The 15196-nt window shown below is 42.4% G+C and overlaps 2 protein-coding genes across 3 annotated transcripts; both read left to right on the top strand.

The window, feature by feature from the left end:
- The first annotated feature begins 56 nt into the window (after nucleotides 1–56).
- Nucleotides 57–3712, top strand: opa3 (outer mitochondrial membrane lipid metabolism regulator OPA3). Its single transcript, XM_062385569.1, has 3 exons — nucleotides 57–195; nucleotides 816–1029; nucleotides 2657–3712. The coding sequence occupies exons 2-3, from the start codon at nucleotides 888–890 to the stop codon at nucleotides 2980–2982; spliced, it is 468 nt and encodes a 155-aa protein (XP_062241553.1). The 5' UTR covers nucleotides 57–195; nucleotides 816–887; the 3' UTR covers nucleotides 2983–3712.
- Nucleotides 3713–4871: 1159 nt separating this feature from the next.
- On the top strand, nucleotides 4872–15159 carry hnrnpul1 (heterogeneous nuclear ribonucleoprotein U-like 1). 2 transcript variants are annotated; one of them, XM_062385572.1, is made up of 16 exons: nucleotides 4872–5043; nucleotides 5470–5732; nucleotides 6377–6847; nucleotides 7572–7785; nucleotides 7924–7997; nucleotides 8237–8376; nucleotides 8821–8920; nucleotides 9030–9142; nucleotides 9272–9538; nucleotides 9659–9781; nucleotides 9865–9993; nucleotides 11902–12070; nucleotides 12846–13115; nucleotides 13328–13476; nucleotides 13583–13831; nucleotides 14215–15159. In XM_062385572.1, exons 2-16 carry the CDS (start codon nucleotides 5504–5506, stop codon nucleotides 14329–14331), a joined length of 2814 nt encoding a protein of 937 aa, XP_062241556.1. In that variant the 5' UTR covers nucleotides 4872–5043; nucleotides 5470–5503; the 3' UTR covers nucleotides 14332–15159. The 2 variants fall into 2 exon arrangements, with proteins under 2 accessions (XP_062241556.1, XP_062241557.1); XM_062385573.1 differs by having other exon boundaries at nucleotides 4895–4927.
- Nucleotides 15160–15196: the final 37 nt, after the last annotated feature.

Below are 15196 nucleotides of genomic sequence, written 5' to 3' on the forward strand. Positions count from 1 at the left end.
GGTTTAACTGCGGTAAAGAGGCAGATAGAATAAATGTCTGTAACAGAAAGTCATTCTTTTGACTCAGTTTACCAGGAAGTCATTTGATATAAGAGAAGACACATATTGATATAAGAGGTCTGTCATTTTTTCTTCCCTGAACGGGCGAGTCAGCGACACTTGAAAGCCTCTGTCGGATTTCTCTTTTGATTCAAGGTGAATTTAGTTTTTTTCTTTTTCACTCTCTTTACCTTTTGATTCTAGATTCAGAGCAGGTGCATGCTGAACATTTAGCAGATTTACTGTCTTCATGCATCAGAGGAACTTTATATTTGATTTTGTGCAATCATCTTCTTCCCTCCATTGACTTTATTTCATTTTTCACTCTAGTACCTAGATATTATTGTTATTTTAGTAATTAGAGGAAAAACCGCATGAAAAAAACACTTACTGACTTTAAAGGTAAGAACGAATTTTATGAGCTCATATAAAACAACAGCAACTTTAAAACTTAATTTGTTCTTATTATCATGTTTCTTCTTATTATTATTATCATGTTTCTATATTATTACAGGTACATATATTGGTTATTTGAGGGCTTCCACATGCTCAAAACGTTAACCAAAGTTTGCAGAAAATTTGTTTTGTTTTCTTTATTTGCTTATTTATATTTTAGATTATAATCTTAGGTAAAATTAACTTGCACTTTTTTTAATTGCTATCAAAGAAAATCATATTTAATCTTTACTTTTATCGTTTTGTTTCCTAGATCCAGAAAACCATTCAGTTTGACATTGTGTCAGTATAACACTTTCTTATCCACTTGGTGGCGATAGCGCCTCCTCTCGCTCTTTGCCAGACCCTCCGATAAACTACAGAGAAGAAGACGGTGAACCGTTTCCGCCAAGATGGTCGTCGGTGCCTTCCCCATCGCCAAGCTCCTCTACCTGGGAGTGAGGCAGATGAGCAAGCCGGTGGCGAATCGGATAAAAGCTGGAGCCCGGAGGAGCGAGTTCTTTAAAAGCTACATCTGCCTGCCGCCGGCCCAGAGTAAGTACACCGGGCTAACGGCTGCTAATGACCGCTAGCTCCGTGTCCGAGTCCCGGAAGGTGGATCGGCACGGGCAGGGCCGGAACGACCAATGACAGGGCTCGGGTTAAGGCCGCTTATCCAATCACATTCTGTCATCCGTGTGGCTGACCAATACAAACGAGGGTAGCTTTGAAGAGGGCAGGTCTTGTCTGTCATTGAACAGGGTGAATAGAAGTGATTTTATCAGGACAGGAAGTGTCTTTACCTCAGGTCATGTTCATTGTGTCCTACCAGGAGGACATGTTATAGTTCTGCCACAGTGCCCTGATTTTATATATAAATAAAAAACTAAGAAAATGGCTGTTGAAGCTAAACACATCATTATTAACACTATCTGCAATACAGGGAACACGATTAATTGAAATCCAAACAGCAATAACATAATGCGTGGTTATACCAATTCAAACAAGCTACGAATGAATTAAAACTAACACTGTTGAAAAGTAAATAAATACAAATGGTGAACAGTTATAAAATGGAGAAAAACAACAGTTAAAATTGATAGTATTGACAATTAAACCCCAGAAATGGCCTCAGTGGTATTAATGAAGTCAGCCTGAAGTTCTGTTAAAGTCTAAGTGTGTGGAAAACAGTAAGAACAAGCAGATTTTCCCAGCTCAGTGTGGATCTTTGGCACCTCCAGGCTGAGCCATAGTAATGATCCGGTAAAATGATGAGGACAGCAAGTCAGAGGGGCGGTGGGGTGCTTTACTGCTTTTGTAAAACAGCTTTGTACACAAAGGTAAAAAAAACAACAAGTGTTCACAATGTGCAAAGGTTATTGAGATGCATGACGGAATCAACAGGTTTCCTTATTGAGTGATGTGATGGACGTTGGGATGAATGAGCGCTTAAGGCGGTTGTCCTTACACTTCTAGACTCTGTCACGTCTGCCTAAAGGTGAGCGGTCAAATTCAGAGGACAGAACTTGTGACGGCTCCTGAATGAATGCAAGAGGGTTCGCATATAAAGGTTTTAGGGTGGAGCTTGCTGCCTTTCCATAAATAACCTCATCATAGTCCAAAGACAGAGAGAAACACTGCTTCACTAAATATGTTTTCTGTTGAAGGAAGGGAAGCAAGATTTGATCTTAAAAATAAAATCTCATGTCAGACAACAACATATCAACATGGACTTTAAAGGTCAGTTTTTCATCAATGTAGATGTCAAGATATTTATAGTAAATATAGATAATGTAAATATATATATTCTTTATTGTCGCCTAGAACTTTAAGCGTAAAAGTATCTGTAGCTCTAAATAATTACTATTGATTTACATAGACATTTCTATTATTCACACAAAACATTGCAAAAGACCAACAAAAATAAATATAGAATCTGCACTGGTTTTCATGTTGTATACGTTTTTATGCATTAAATTGCATTGTATTGTGTTTTCACTCATTACTCCTATTTAGGTTCCTCCCCTGGACTTATTATTTTACAGTTTAACCTAAACTTTACTAGAAATAACTATAAATCAAAGGAACACACAAATACAGCCTCCTTATTTGAGAAACCAAGTCTTTTATTGAAAGTCTAACTTCCAAGTGCTTGTGTACTGTATATTCATTCCCCTCACAGTTTACCACTGGGTCGAGATGAGAACCAAGATGCGGATCATGGGCTTCCGGGGTTCCACCATTAAGCCGCTTAATGAGGAAATGGCTGCAGAGCTGGGCGCAGAGTTGCTGGGAGAGGCCATCATCTTCCTCATCGGCACTGGATGCATGGTGCTGGAGTACAGCAGGCAGGCCGCTAATTCTCGCCGCAAAGAGGAGGAGCTGAATGAGACCATCACAAGCCTACAGACTCAACTAGCAGAACTCTCACTGACCACAGAGACTATGGATGCTCGCCTGAGAGAGTTCAACAGGCTGCTGGTGTCCTTTCCTACTCCAAATAAGTGATTAAATAAGTCATTTGCTAGATATAATGGCACTTTCTGTTGATCTGTGTGTGAAGGAATAATTGCACCAACTTAGTACAGCCATGTGTACAACCTGAAGACAACCCTGCTTCACACACTGTCCTCTAAACCCGTAACTTAGGGTGAGGAGGTGGGCATGAGCATTTCAGTGCCCTGCGGATTCTATCATAGGCTCAAGTTTTGAGCCTGGTTTTTAAAGGGGGATTGCTATGATATTCATAGTGTTTTTCTGTGGTTCATCTTGCATGTTCATAATAAGACTTAACTGTATATAAAGATTAAAAGAGGAAGTGACCCTAAAGCTAATATATTTGATGACAAATTCAGCATAAAACCTTTTATTTCAGTGATTGTCATGGACCAGAACCTCTTCGTAAACACAGATTTGTATTCTCTATTGGCTTCATTTGAGACTCTGGGTCATATCAGTGGTTTATTTTAGACATTATCTGCCCCTAAAGTTTCATGTTCACATATCACGTTGTATTTACTCTGAATCCCTTGGCTGGTTTGTGTACACTGGATATGATGACAACTGTAAATTGAAGGTGTAAAATAAAATGATATGCTGTCTGTATATGGGGATGGTGCCACATTACAAGCAATTTGTCAAATTGTATTTGTACAGCACACAAACTGTATAACATACCCTCAGTAGTCAGTAACTAGATGTATAAAAAAAATGGGCAATAAAACAAAGATTCAGTGTGTATCGACTCGATTCACCACCACTAAAATGCCCCTTGTACAATCCCTTTACTGTACATATTCTCACTTTTTTATACATGATGTATTATTTTATATTCCATTCACATTCTCTGTTTTTTTACACTTAAGTATTATTATCCTTACACTTAAGAATAGCATGTTACTTATTACTGCTGCCTATTTTTGACTCCGGCTGCTGTATTATTGCACATTTCACCATCGTGTTTCCACTTTTATTTGTCACATGCAGGTTAACACAGGGTCAACAGTACCATGTAGGATGTTGGACAAGAAGAAACTGGTCAGCTCAGCAGTACAAAAGTTAAATTAAAATAAAAGAAAGGTAGAAAGAGCTTACCATCATTGAGTAGTAATACAGTACAAAACAAAAACTAAAAACATTCAGAGGTGCAGTGAGGCATATAAGATAACTAACAGTATGGAGTGTGTGTGTGTTTGTGAACAGTTATGATTCACATTATTCCAAATAAAGTACAGGCAGGAAAAAGATGTGCTGAGGGTTGTTACTCACGAGTTGACGGTTTAGGAACCTGACGGCCTGTGGGATTAATAAAGGATCTTATCTTATCTTGTAAAATATTTTCATTATATATAAACCTTATGAAATTGTCTCATAGATACTCTCCTGCTTTACAACAGTGCATTATCTCAATAATACTAATTATTAATATGATGATTACACCAAAGTCAACAGAGGGTTTGGGCTTTGTCTATTTACTGCAGTAAATAACCATGAGGAGGATCTTGTAAACCATGTTCGAAAACAGGTGAATTTAGACTAATCCATTAAAAATAAAATAAAAAGGGTAAGAACTAAGCAAGAAAAAAAAAAGTCTGTTGTGTTTTAAAAAACTACATTACCCAGAATGCCTTGAGGGTAAACATCACACCACTTCCGGAGTTAATCCAAGTTCCGAAGAAACCGAAACCACCTGAAACTCATGTTGTCGCATCGCAAACAAAACTTAGTAAATGCATTAGCTCGTTCGACGAATATTTTTCAAAGTTAAATAAATACAAGAAAGATAAAAAGTGGCATAAAACACGTGTGTGTGTGTGTGTGTGTGTGTGTATATATGTGTGTGCGCGCGCAGGTTTCGCGCTAATGTCCGGTTTGAGCTGTCGCCGCTAGGGGACGCTGTGCGACCCTCTCACACATCTACCGCTGCTGACCCGCGCGCCTGGCGAGAGAGGAGGTAGGCCGCGACCCGATTCCTGCTTTTATTCTGCACCGCGACGCCGTTAAACGACAACCCAGGCGACCTGTGAGCCCCGCGGCCCCCGATCGATCAAGTGGAACAACCGTGAACGCGTGAGTTTCTACTTTTACGCTCAAAGCTACGTATCCTGCAAAGCCGTTGGCCGGGCGTTAGCTAACCTCAGGAGGGCTAGCAGCGTTAGCATCGTAGCGGCAACCGGAGGGGTTAGGGTTAGCAAAACAAAAACAAACCGCAGCCCAAACAAACTGTTGATTTGCTGTTGTGTGTGTGCGTGTTTACTCACACACGTTGGAGGTGAGATTTAAACTGTTTGTGGGTCTGTGGGAGAACAGGGGTTTGTGTTGGTTGTTGTGCTCCTCCAACGCTGATAGCCTAGCTAACCGGCTAATGTAGCCTGTTTAGGCTCCAGTCTGCCGCGCAACAGATATCGATTTGAAAGTTAGCAAAGACGCGGGTGTTGTTAGCTCTGCGTGACCGCTTCCACCCCCCCCCCCCCTTTTCTATTATCCCTGCTATAGATTAACTTACAAACCATAAACGCCCGAAAACACGATGAGTGTAGACGTGAAGAAACTGAAGGTGAACGAGCTGAAAGAGGAGCTCGCACGCCGCGGCCTGGAGACCAGAGGCCTGAAGGCGGACCTGGTGGAGCGGCTCAGATCCGCGCTGGAGGCGGACAGCCGGGATGATGCTGCGGAGCCCGGGGAGCAGGCGGGCAACTTCGGCCGGGACTTCCAGGACGACGGCGACGAAGATGGAGATGATGCCCAGGATGACTTAGGTAAGCCCAAGTAAATAAGCTCCTCTAGAGGGGTCTGTTGCTTTCAATAACAATAATCCACACATGAAGTTGATGCAGCAGCGGACAGGTTCTGAATGTTAAGAGAATAAAAAGATGCAATAGAGTACAAATTAAATAAAGTATGCAAATTATATAAAGTAAAGTGCAATGAGGTAGAATACAAAAATAGTACAATAATATCAGGGCATAATGTGATGTGCACATGAAACAAATGTGCAAAAAGTTTCCCCCAGTTATAAATAGTGAAAATAGAGAAAAGAGGTATTACAGCAGGTTAGATATTAATATATATATATATGTATAAGTATTCATACACTACAGTTTTTAATGCACTTAATGCAGGTTCACAGCCGTTATCCTGTTCACCGTTCTTTTACAGTCACAAACACAACTCTAAGGTTATAGTTTTTAAGTAAACTGCAAAGTGAACTTGGCTTTTTCTTTTTAACACATACAACCTGTTGGCAGGAAGTGATTCAGGTATTTTACAAGTGACTGCCCCTTCTATGTGTGGATTAGTGTCTGTGAGAATACATTTGCAGATAAGAAGGAAAGGGGAAGAGTGCATTGTTTATGTTCTTGAGTGAGACCTAAACGTTTTGAATCTCCCTTTTGATTTGCAGATGCAGTAGAGGATTTGGGTGATGATGCAGATGATGGGGAGGATGATGCATCAGATGGGCGTGTTGATCTAGATGATGGGTCTGATGATCCAGATGATGGGCGTGTTGATGCAGATGATGGACGTGTTGATGCAGATGATGGACGTGTTGATGCAGATGATGGACGTGATGATCCAGAAGATGTGGCTGATGATGGGGTTGATGATGGAGATGATGGGGTTGATGATGGAGATCGACTGGCTGAAGCTGACGATGCTGCGCTTGAAGAGGAAGATGAGGGAAGAGATTCAGGCGGTTATTACGAGGAAGAGGAGGCGGACGGCGAGCCCTACGCAAGTCAACCAGCATCAGACTCGGGCCACAGCATGCCTGACTTCACAGCAGATGTCGATATAAACAAAGCTGACACGATGTCTGAGGAAACGACCGAACCTGCTCCGGAACCAGAGGAGACAGCTGAGAACAAACCAGGTGATTCATCTGCGGCAGTTTTACTTTAGGTGCATCATGTTGGACTGAGCACTTCACTTAAACTTTTAATGTTCAGTAATTAAACTACATAGGCGTAATATTCACAACCAGAGTAGTGAAGATGGATAAAAAACTAGGTTGAGAGAGAAACTCTTCACCCACAGCAAAGATTTGCAGATTTTTTTATTGGTGACAGAACTGTTACTTACAGGATGGCACAAGTCATTAGTATTTTAATTTCCTAGTTAAAGTTGGTGTACGGTTTTCACTGCTCTGTGGTTTCCTACCTCTGCATTGTTATGATGGGTCAAATACAGATGACCACTTAGACTACGGGTGTATATTAACAGTGTCAGATGTAGCAGAATCCTTTTTAGAAATTCAGACGGTTAATTAAAAACAGGTTGGTGTTGCCAAAATCGAACTGCAGTTATGCAAAGAAATATAACAGCCTCGGGCTCAGTTAATACAAACGCCCAACACACTATTCACCTGTGCACATGTTTGATCTCATCTCTACGGATTTATTGATTTAGTTTCAGTGTGTAGCGCCGGTTGATGTAGCCCAGAGACACGAGGGCAACACATTGGAAACTTCTCTTTACTGCTTTGCCATCAAAAACACAACAAAATGTTACTTACTGCATATACGTTTTTCTTATTGCAATTGATTGTAGTAACACTGAACAAGTAGCTCACTTTCATTGTTCATTTATAACTTCAGAAGTAAAGGTGGAGATCAAAACAGAAGAGGACGCCGAGCCTGTTGGAGACAGACAGCAGGAAAACCAAGAGACGGAAAAGAAACACGAGGAAGGTGACGCTGCTCAGGTCGACGAAGTCAAAGTGGAATCCGATCGAGGCAGAGAGCACAGCCGCAAGAGATCACATGAAGAGAGCAGGGGCTACGGCTACTACGAGCACCGAGAGGACAAGAGGTATGTGCGTCGTGATATTTTAAATCGAGGCTGCCTGCTGTTATGAGTTTCCACAAAAGTACCTGAGAATCAACAGCAGAACACGTGAAATACATGTAATGAAAGTGTCTGTTAACATCATCCTCTGTGATTGTACAGATCTCGCACACCACAACCTCCGGCTGAAGACGAGGAGGAGATCATAGATGACACTCTTGTTACCATTGACACATGTAAGTAAACATGAGATCTGTCTTGATACCCGGTGTTAACATGTGTAGCGGGTGATCTGATCTCACCGCTCTATGTACCTCTCTCTCTCTTCTCTTCCTCTGACAATGATTCTTTGACAAAGTAACTCTAGATTGTATGTGAACAGGAGGTTGCATTCACACCTTTTGAGCTTAGACAACTCATTCACTTTACAGCAGTACATTTATTATGCAACTTAATGCTAAATGCTTCTTTTCAGACAACTGTGATCTGCACTTCAAAGTGTCCAGAGATCGCTACAGCGGATACCCATTGACCATCGAAGGCTTTGCTTACCTGTGGGCCGGAGCACGAGCTTCCCATGGTGTCACCCAGGGTCGTGTGTGTTACGAGATGAAGGTAATATCGACAGAATGAATATCTTCCTCAAGTAACTAGCTGGTTTTTAAACTTGACAGATAAAAATACTCAAATGGAGCTAGAGAATTGAAATGAATCCTTTTCTGCATATCATCTTCACACATGAAAAAAGGTCCTTGATGCACAAGTCTTGCTGCATTTTGTAAATGGTGAATGAGGAGCTTCTTTTGTTGGTTTCTCCTATTTGCATACAGTGAGCTATCTGAAACTAACATGGTTGGCCAGTCATTATTGTACAAATGAATCAGGAAAATATTACAAACTGTCGTGACCATGAACTCAATCATAACAAGATGTAAACCCATTAAAGATTGTTGGCTACCGTTTTAGTTGCGTGACTGGTTCCATGTTTATGGTATCAAATATTTCCTGAAAGTCGTCTCTTGGCTTGTGTTTGACCGGAGCTTTCTCTCAATTCTCCAGATCAATGAGGAGATTCCGGTGAAGCACCTTCCCAGTAGTGAGCCCGATCCCCATGTGGTCAGAATCGGATGGTCCCTCAACCACTGCAGCACTCAGCTTGGTGAGTGAAGCAACTGTCCAAACAATTTTGTTTTTGAATGGATGAATGAATTCGCTGTATCGGAGATCTGTGTTCTTCAATAGAAACAATGCATTTTGTCATGTTTTAGGTGAGGAGGCCTTTTCCTATGGATACGGAGGAACAGGAAAGAAATCAGAAGATTGTAAGTTTGCAGACTACGGGGAGAAGTTTGGTGAAAACGACGTCATCGGCTGTTATATTGTAAGTTATGGCAACAGCAATTCAACTATTTCATTTTGTCGTATAACTCTTTTTGGTTCACTGATCTTATAATTTGAGTAATTCGTCTTTGGTATACTGGTTTTAAATATTTTTTTGCTGTCATTGTAGGACTTTGACGGGAGTGAAGGGGTGGAGATGACCTATTCAAAGAATGGAGTGGCGTTGGGTGTGGCTTTTAAGACAACCAAGGAGGAGCTGGCTGGCCGTGCCCTGTTCCCTCATGTACTGGTGAAGAATTGTGCTGTTGAGTTCAACTTTGGACAGAAGCCGGAGCCTTACTTCCCCGCACCAGAGGGATACACCTACATTCACAATCTGGGGATGGAGGACAAAATCCGAGGCACTAAGGGACCTGCCAGCAAATCTGACTGCGAGGTAGGCCAGCACTGAAAAGAATAATGCACTTGAAATTCATGCGACAATATTACACACAGTGGATATTAATTGGAACTGGATTTAATTTCTTATTTCATTTCTTCCGTCGCCTGTTTCCAGATTTTGATGATGGTCGGCCTTCCTGCCTGTGGAAAGACTACCTGGGCAATCAAGCATGCCCAGACCAACCCCGAGAAGAAGTACAACATTCTGGGCACAAACGCCATCATGGACAAGATGAAGGTTGGTTTGAGCCGCCGCCCGGACAACACACACACAAACTGCTGAACAGTCTCTTCACTGCCGTTTGTCCGCTTGTCCCCCAGGTCATGGGCCTACGCCGCCAAAAGAACTACGCCGGCCGCTGGGACATCCTGATCCAGCAGGCCACCCAGTGTCTGAACAGACTGATCGAGATCGCCGCCCGCAAGAGACGCAACTACATCCTTGACCAGGTACTGCCATCCCACCCACACTCTGCTCTCACTCGCCATAGTCAATGTGCCCTGATGTTCAATCTCTCTAATGGAATATTTATTTATCTTTCAGGGTGGCTCTGTGTATTATAGAGTAGAAGATGCATTGATCACCCTCTTGTCACTTGCTTGTCATGCATTGTTAAGGAAAACTGATTAATGGCTCTCATAAGTGACAGAATATTTCATGTTTTCATCCCTCCGTATATTTGCACTTGCTATTTCTTGCCATAATACAGTACTGTTTGTCTTGTGAATTTCAACAATGTACAAGTAAACCATGACTATGTAAAGATGTTGAGAAACAAGTAAGCTCTGACTGGTGAGTAAGAAAAACACCTTCTGTTGCTAATTTTACTAAGACAGAGTTGATAGCTTTTTTAAAAGCTATTTTTGAGCGAGATACATGGAGCTTTTGAGTGTGTGTTTTAATTTATTGACTCCGAAGGTAAGTAATGAATAACGGCCTCTAGGTTTTCAGGTCCATATCAGCGAATGTGTAAAAAGGTAGGTGGGTCTTTAATGGACGCTGGGTTTTCATTGGACACTGTGAGTACGCGCAGGTGGGTTATATCTGTCTCTGTTGTGTTCTTGACTGGGACTAGAGTCCGTATGAAGATGAGGTAAGTCAAGGTAAGTGTTTTGAGGGACCCGGCAGAATAGCAAGTTATTCATCTTTGTTCGGTTTATCGGCGGCTGGGAAGTAACGTCAAGGTGCGTTAGCGCCATCTGCTGTGCTGGAGCACCGGCCCTGGAGGTATTTCTATGGGTAGCATGTTCTGTAGTTTGAGTTTTAAATCTATTTGGTATCTTGCTTACTGATTGTTCCAACATATAGGCATACATTTATATACGTATATATGTTATTCTGACATTAACATTGCTCTTACCAATAACTGCTGTGGTGTCATGTTGGTCAGTGTAGAAACAGCTGGTTGTTGTTGAGCAGTTATTTGCAGCTGGTATTTAGAGTTGCTTTGCTGTTGAGTAGTAAAGTGTGTAACTGCTGGTGAGAGCACATTGTCTATTTAAATAACACAATGCAGGATGATGCTCAGTTTATTCTGATCATCTGCATGTTTGTCGTTGATCTGTATTGGTTTGAATTAATTGAATCTATTAATTAGTTGAATGCAAGTTTGTTATCTAGAAGTAATGGAAGCGGTTTCAGATTTTAATCTTAAAGCAACGATGAACTTGCTGCATGAATAGTATTTGCATTACGCTATTAGGAGTTATTTAAAATAGTGACCTCCCAAATGACACTGGGTGTTAAACACCTCACGTGGGCTTGAAGTTTTATGGTAGTAATGCATTACCTCTGTATTAATGAGACATGGCGGTTTAGGTTTTGCTAGTTTTAAATGAATTTGAGTGATTAATGGAAATTGCACGACACATTTGGAAAACATTGCATGTTGCATCATCCTAACTTTGCTTTTACTCTGTTTTACTCGCTAGTCACCTGGTGTGGCAACTATTGCTCCAAGTAGAATTGCGTTACAACTATATGTAAAAGATGTTTAAAGGCAGCAGTGTCACGAGATGAAGAGATACAGTTTTAATACTGATTGATCAGTACCTGCATATGTTAATGTTAAATAACTGAGGAAAGGTGCAGTGTAGCCAGTTCAGATATTTTTGGGTCCCTCTATGTCCAAAGTGAATGTCCACCAGAAGTCCCCGGAGCCTGGATCCACGGACGCGCAGGTAAGTCTGTGGAGTGACGAGAGGCCGTTAGCACTCGAGAAAAAAACGTAGACTTGACATCCGAGCCAAACCTCTCTCACTTCATTATTGCAGGGTTCCAGCTTCCTTCCAGTGGAAAGCCTTTACAAGTAAACAATAACAAACAAGCTTCTACTTCTTTCTTGTCACCATTGCTAGACAAATGTATATGGATCAGCAAGGAGACGAAAAATGCGTCCTTTTGAAGGTTTTCAACGCAAGGCTATTGTAATTTGTCCCACGGACGAGGATTTAAAAGAACGAACATTAAAGCAAACCAATGAGCAGGGGAAGGATGTGCCCGATCATGCTGTTTTAGAAATGAAAGGTAGGAATGCTGTGGAAACAACAAAACACCAGATCTACTTTTTTACTTTTTCTATGTGTTGTCTTTAAAATCAAACTTGGAAGATGCCCCCTCCCCCTCCCTCCCCCTCCCCCCTATATTAGCCGTTGGCCAGATATCAGACCTGGACATTATAAACAAAAAAAACAGCCCACATGAATTTAATTCTTACTTTTGCCCTCAATCTGCCACCTGCCATTCAGCTTACTTCTGATGCACTGCAAACTGAGACTCCTGTCGCCGTAGAGGCCACGTTGCACACCTGGGCTTCCCCTGAAAAACTTTATTTCCAAATGGCAAACTTACAAGCAGTCACATGCTCGAGTTGTTGGAAGTTAATTTGTAATAAAGCGTTACATCAGCTGTCCCCGGTTTGCAGTGCTGTTTCCTCTTCTCACCGACCCTCTAGTTGTCCCCCTTGTGCCCCTCCCCACCTCCTCCGATGTCCCCCCCCCCCCCCTTCCCCTGTGTCTGCTTAAACAAATGTTTCCTCCATGTTCCCCTGGAGGTAATGTTTGTTACCTTTACCCCGCCCTCTGCTTTCATCTATTTGCTCGTACTTTCTTTATGATTCCCACTGACCCTGTATGGTACTAATTATTTTTCCTTTTGTTTTCCGGTGGTGTGGCTGCTCTGGTCTTCACTACATCCCCACCCTCCCCCCCACCCCTCTCTTTCTCTCTCCTCCTCTCTCCACCCGTCTGTTGCTGAATGGGCTCTCTCTCTCCTCCTGTGGTCACCTCTGTCACTCTCCAAGCCAACTTCACTCTCCCTGAGGCTTGCGACTTCCTGGAGGCGGTGAATCACATTGAGCTGCCACAAGAGGAGGCTGAAAAGCTGATGAAGCAGTACAATGAGGAGGGCCGCAAGGCCGGCCCGCCCCCTGAGAAACGCTTCGACAACAGGCAGGGCGGGTTCCGCGGCCGTGGCGCCAGTGGTGGCAGCTTCCAGCGGTATGATAACCGTGAAGGATCCCGCGGCAGCTACCAGAACCGCAGTGGAGATGGAGGCAGTGGCTACAGAGGAAGTGAGCACTACGTCCCGTTTGTTTCTCATCACTTACGACCATAACATTGTTTAAATTCAAATCACCTTCTTCTGTAAGATGATCACCGCTTAAGACGGTTACAGCTTTTCTAAATGTTTTGAATGCTGAGCTCTGATTTTTGTGATAACAATATGTTATTGTGTGCATTACACTGTATATTACTGTTGTAACCCAATATGTGTTCTTGGCAGGCTACAACCGTGGCAGCTATAACCAAAGTCGTTGGGGCAACAGCTACCGTGACGGAGGGTCTGATTCCCGCAGTGGATACAGCCGCAGCCAGCCGTCGGGAGCAAGCTACAATCGCCCGGCTCCTTACAAGGGGGCAGGATACAACCAGGTATTAACCATCGCCTCTTTGGCAGGATGAACGTTTAGAGATGATCAAATTATAAAAAGACAAACTTATTAAATTAATCTCTTTAAACTTCTTGTTCCACCACCAGGGCTACAGCCAGAGCTACAGTCCAGGGTACCAGCAAGGCAGCTACAACCAGAATTACTACGGCAACTACAGTCAGTACCCCGGCTACAGCCAGAGCTACAGCCAGACACCGGCCACTGCACAGACCTACAACCACCACCAGCAACAGCCACCGCAGCAAGCGCAGCAGCAGCAGCAGCAGCAGCAAGCGCAGGCACAGCCACAGCAGCAGCAGCAGCAAACACAGAGCTACAACCAGCAATATCAGCAGGTACCGGTGAACATCCTCTTTAACTTTGACCAACAGGTGATCATCAGCCAACATGAGGGAGGGAGGGAGTGTTTTTCTGAAAGTAAAAGACCTGATGCCAAAAATGGAAATGCTGAGACAACGTGAAGGGAAAACAGTTTAAAACCAAGTTCAGACTATTTCATCCATTCAATCTACTGTATGATGGGAGCTGAGGTTCATGTACGGACACACACACGTTACTCTCATGTCTATTTCTTGGACACATGCAGCAAATAGCACTGCACACAGACGCACAATGCAGCAACACACTAACAAGTTAGAGGCGTGTATTGGTTCTTATTGAATCTGTAATTGGACAAATTAGAAATTGTCTCACCGTTGTTTTTCTCTCTACCCTCCAGTATGCTCAGCAGTGGCAGCAGTACTACCAGAATCAGAACCAGTGGAACCAGTACTACAGCCAGTACGGCGGCTACCCTGGACAGGGCAGCCACGGCTCCTCCTCTGGTTCCCAGTAGCTTTGCCCCTCATCTGTACCTGTTTCCACCTGTGTCCTAAACACCTCCGACCTCTGCGGCAAATTGATTTTTGTACAGTTCCACATAAAGTCTCCACCCATAACTGTGTCCGTGTGTTTAACACGGTATCATGCATTCTTCACAGATCAGTATACAGCTGTATACAGTTTAATGTCTCTGCATTTATCTTTTGTTTCTACTGAATTGTCTTACTGAGCAGGGACTGTGAGGTGGTAGAAGATAGGTATCAATCATTTAATGAATGTTATCTATTATGCATTGAATGTGGACGTCTGAACTTCAAACCCCCTTTTCGACAGGCTGAAGAGGTGACAGTTTATTTCAAGGAGGAAGAGTGAATAAGTGACGAGGCAGGAAATCTCAACGAACCCCTGAATAACGTCATGTGTATTGAGAAGCTTAACAAAAGAACAAAATTGCATGCTTTTTACCATCATGCCCCCCCCTACCCCCCTCCTCCTCCTTCGTCTTGCTTTTTAATTTTCAGTTACCAAATGAGAACGTTTTATTTTTCTCTGATAGAATTCAAACCATTGTGGAACATTTTTTTATAGGTGTTGATACTGTAGTATTTAAACATTAATCCCATCTCTGATTGAGAAGATCTTGCCACTTATTGTTGAGTAGTTGTATGTGCAGATATTTTTTTTTATCACTTTGTGATTTGCTGTCCATTGAAACCAGTAGTTTAATCCTGTTTTGTCAAACCCACTTTTTTCTACCTGAAAATGAAAACCCGATATTGACAAGTTACCCAAATTGTCTTTTTGTCTTTATACAATAAATGCAATTGTATGCGCCTGTAAATGTTCACGCTCTCCTTTTTGTTTTCAAACACGACACA

Source organism: Platichthys flesus, chromosome 4, assembly GCF_949316205.1.
Source record: "Platichthys flesus chromosome 4, fPlaFle2.1, whole genome shotgun sequence".
NCBI lineage: Eukaryota > Metazoa > Chordata > Actinopteri > Pleuronectiformes > Pleuronectidae > Platichthys > Platichthys flesus.

Excerpts from the sequence above, each read along its gene's own strand:
- opa3 (XM_062385569.1), top strand. The coding sequence starts at position 888 with ATGGTCGTCGGTGCCTTCCCCATCGCCAAGCTCCTCTACCTGGGAGTG. Across the intron at positions 1,030-2,656 it reads CTGCCTGCCGCCGGCCCAGA|TTTACCACTGGGTCGAGATG; the intron begins GTAAGTACACCG and ends TTCCCCTCACAG.
- hnrnpul1 (XM_062385572.1), top strand. The coding sequence starts at position 5,504 with ATGAGTGTAGACGTGAAGAAACTGAAGGTGAACGAGCTGAAAGAGGAG. Across the intron at positions 5,733-6,376 it reads TGATGCCCAGGATGACTTAG|ATGCAGTAGAGGATTTGGGT; the intron begins GTAAGCCCAAGT and ends TTTGATTTGCAG. Across the intron at positions 13,116-13,327 it reads AGGCAGTGGCTACAGAGGAA|GCTACAACCGTGGCAGCTAT; the intron begins GTGAGCACTACG and ends TGTTCTTGGCAG.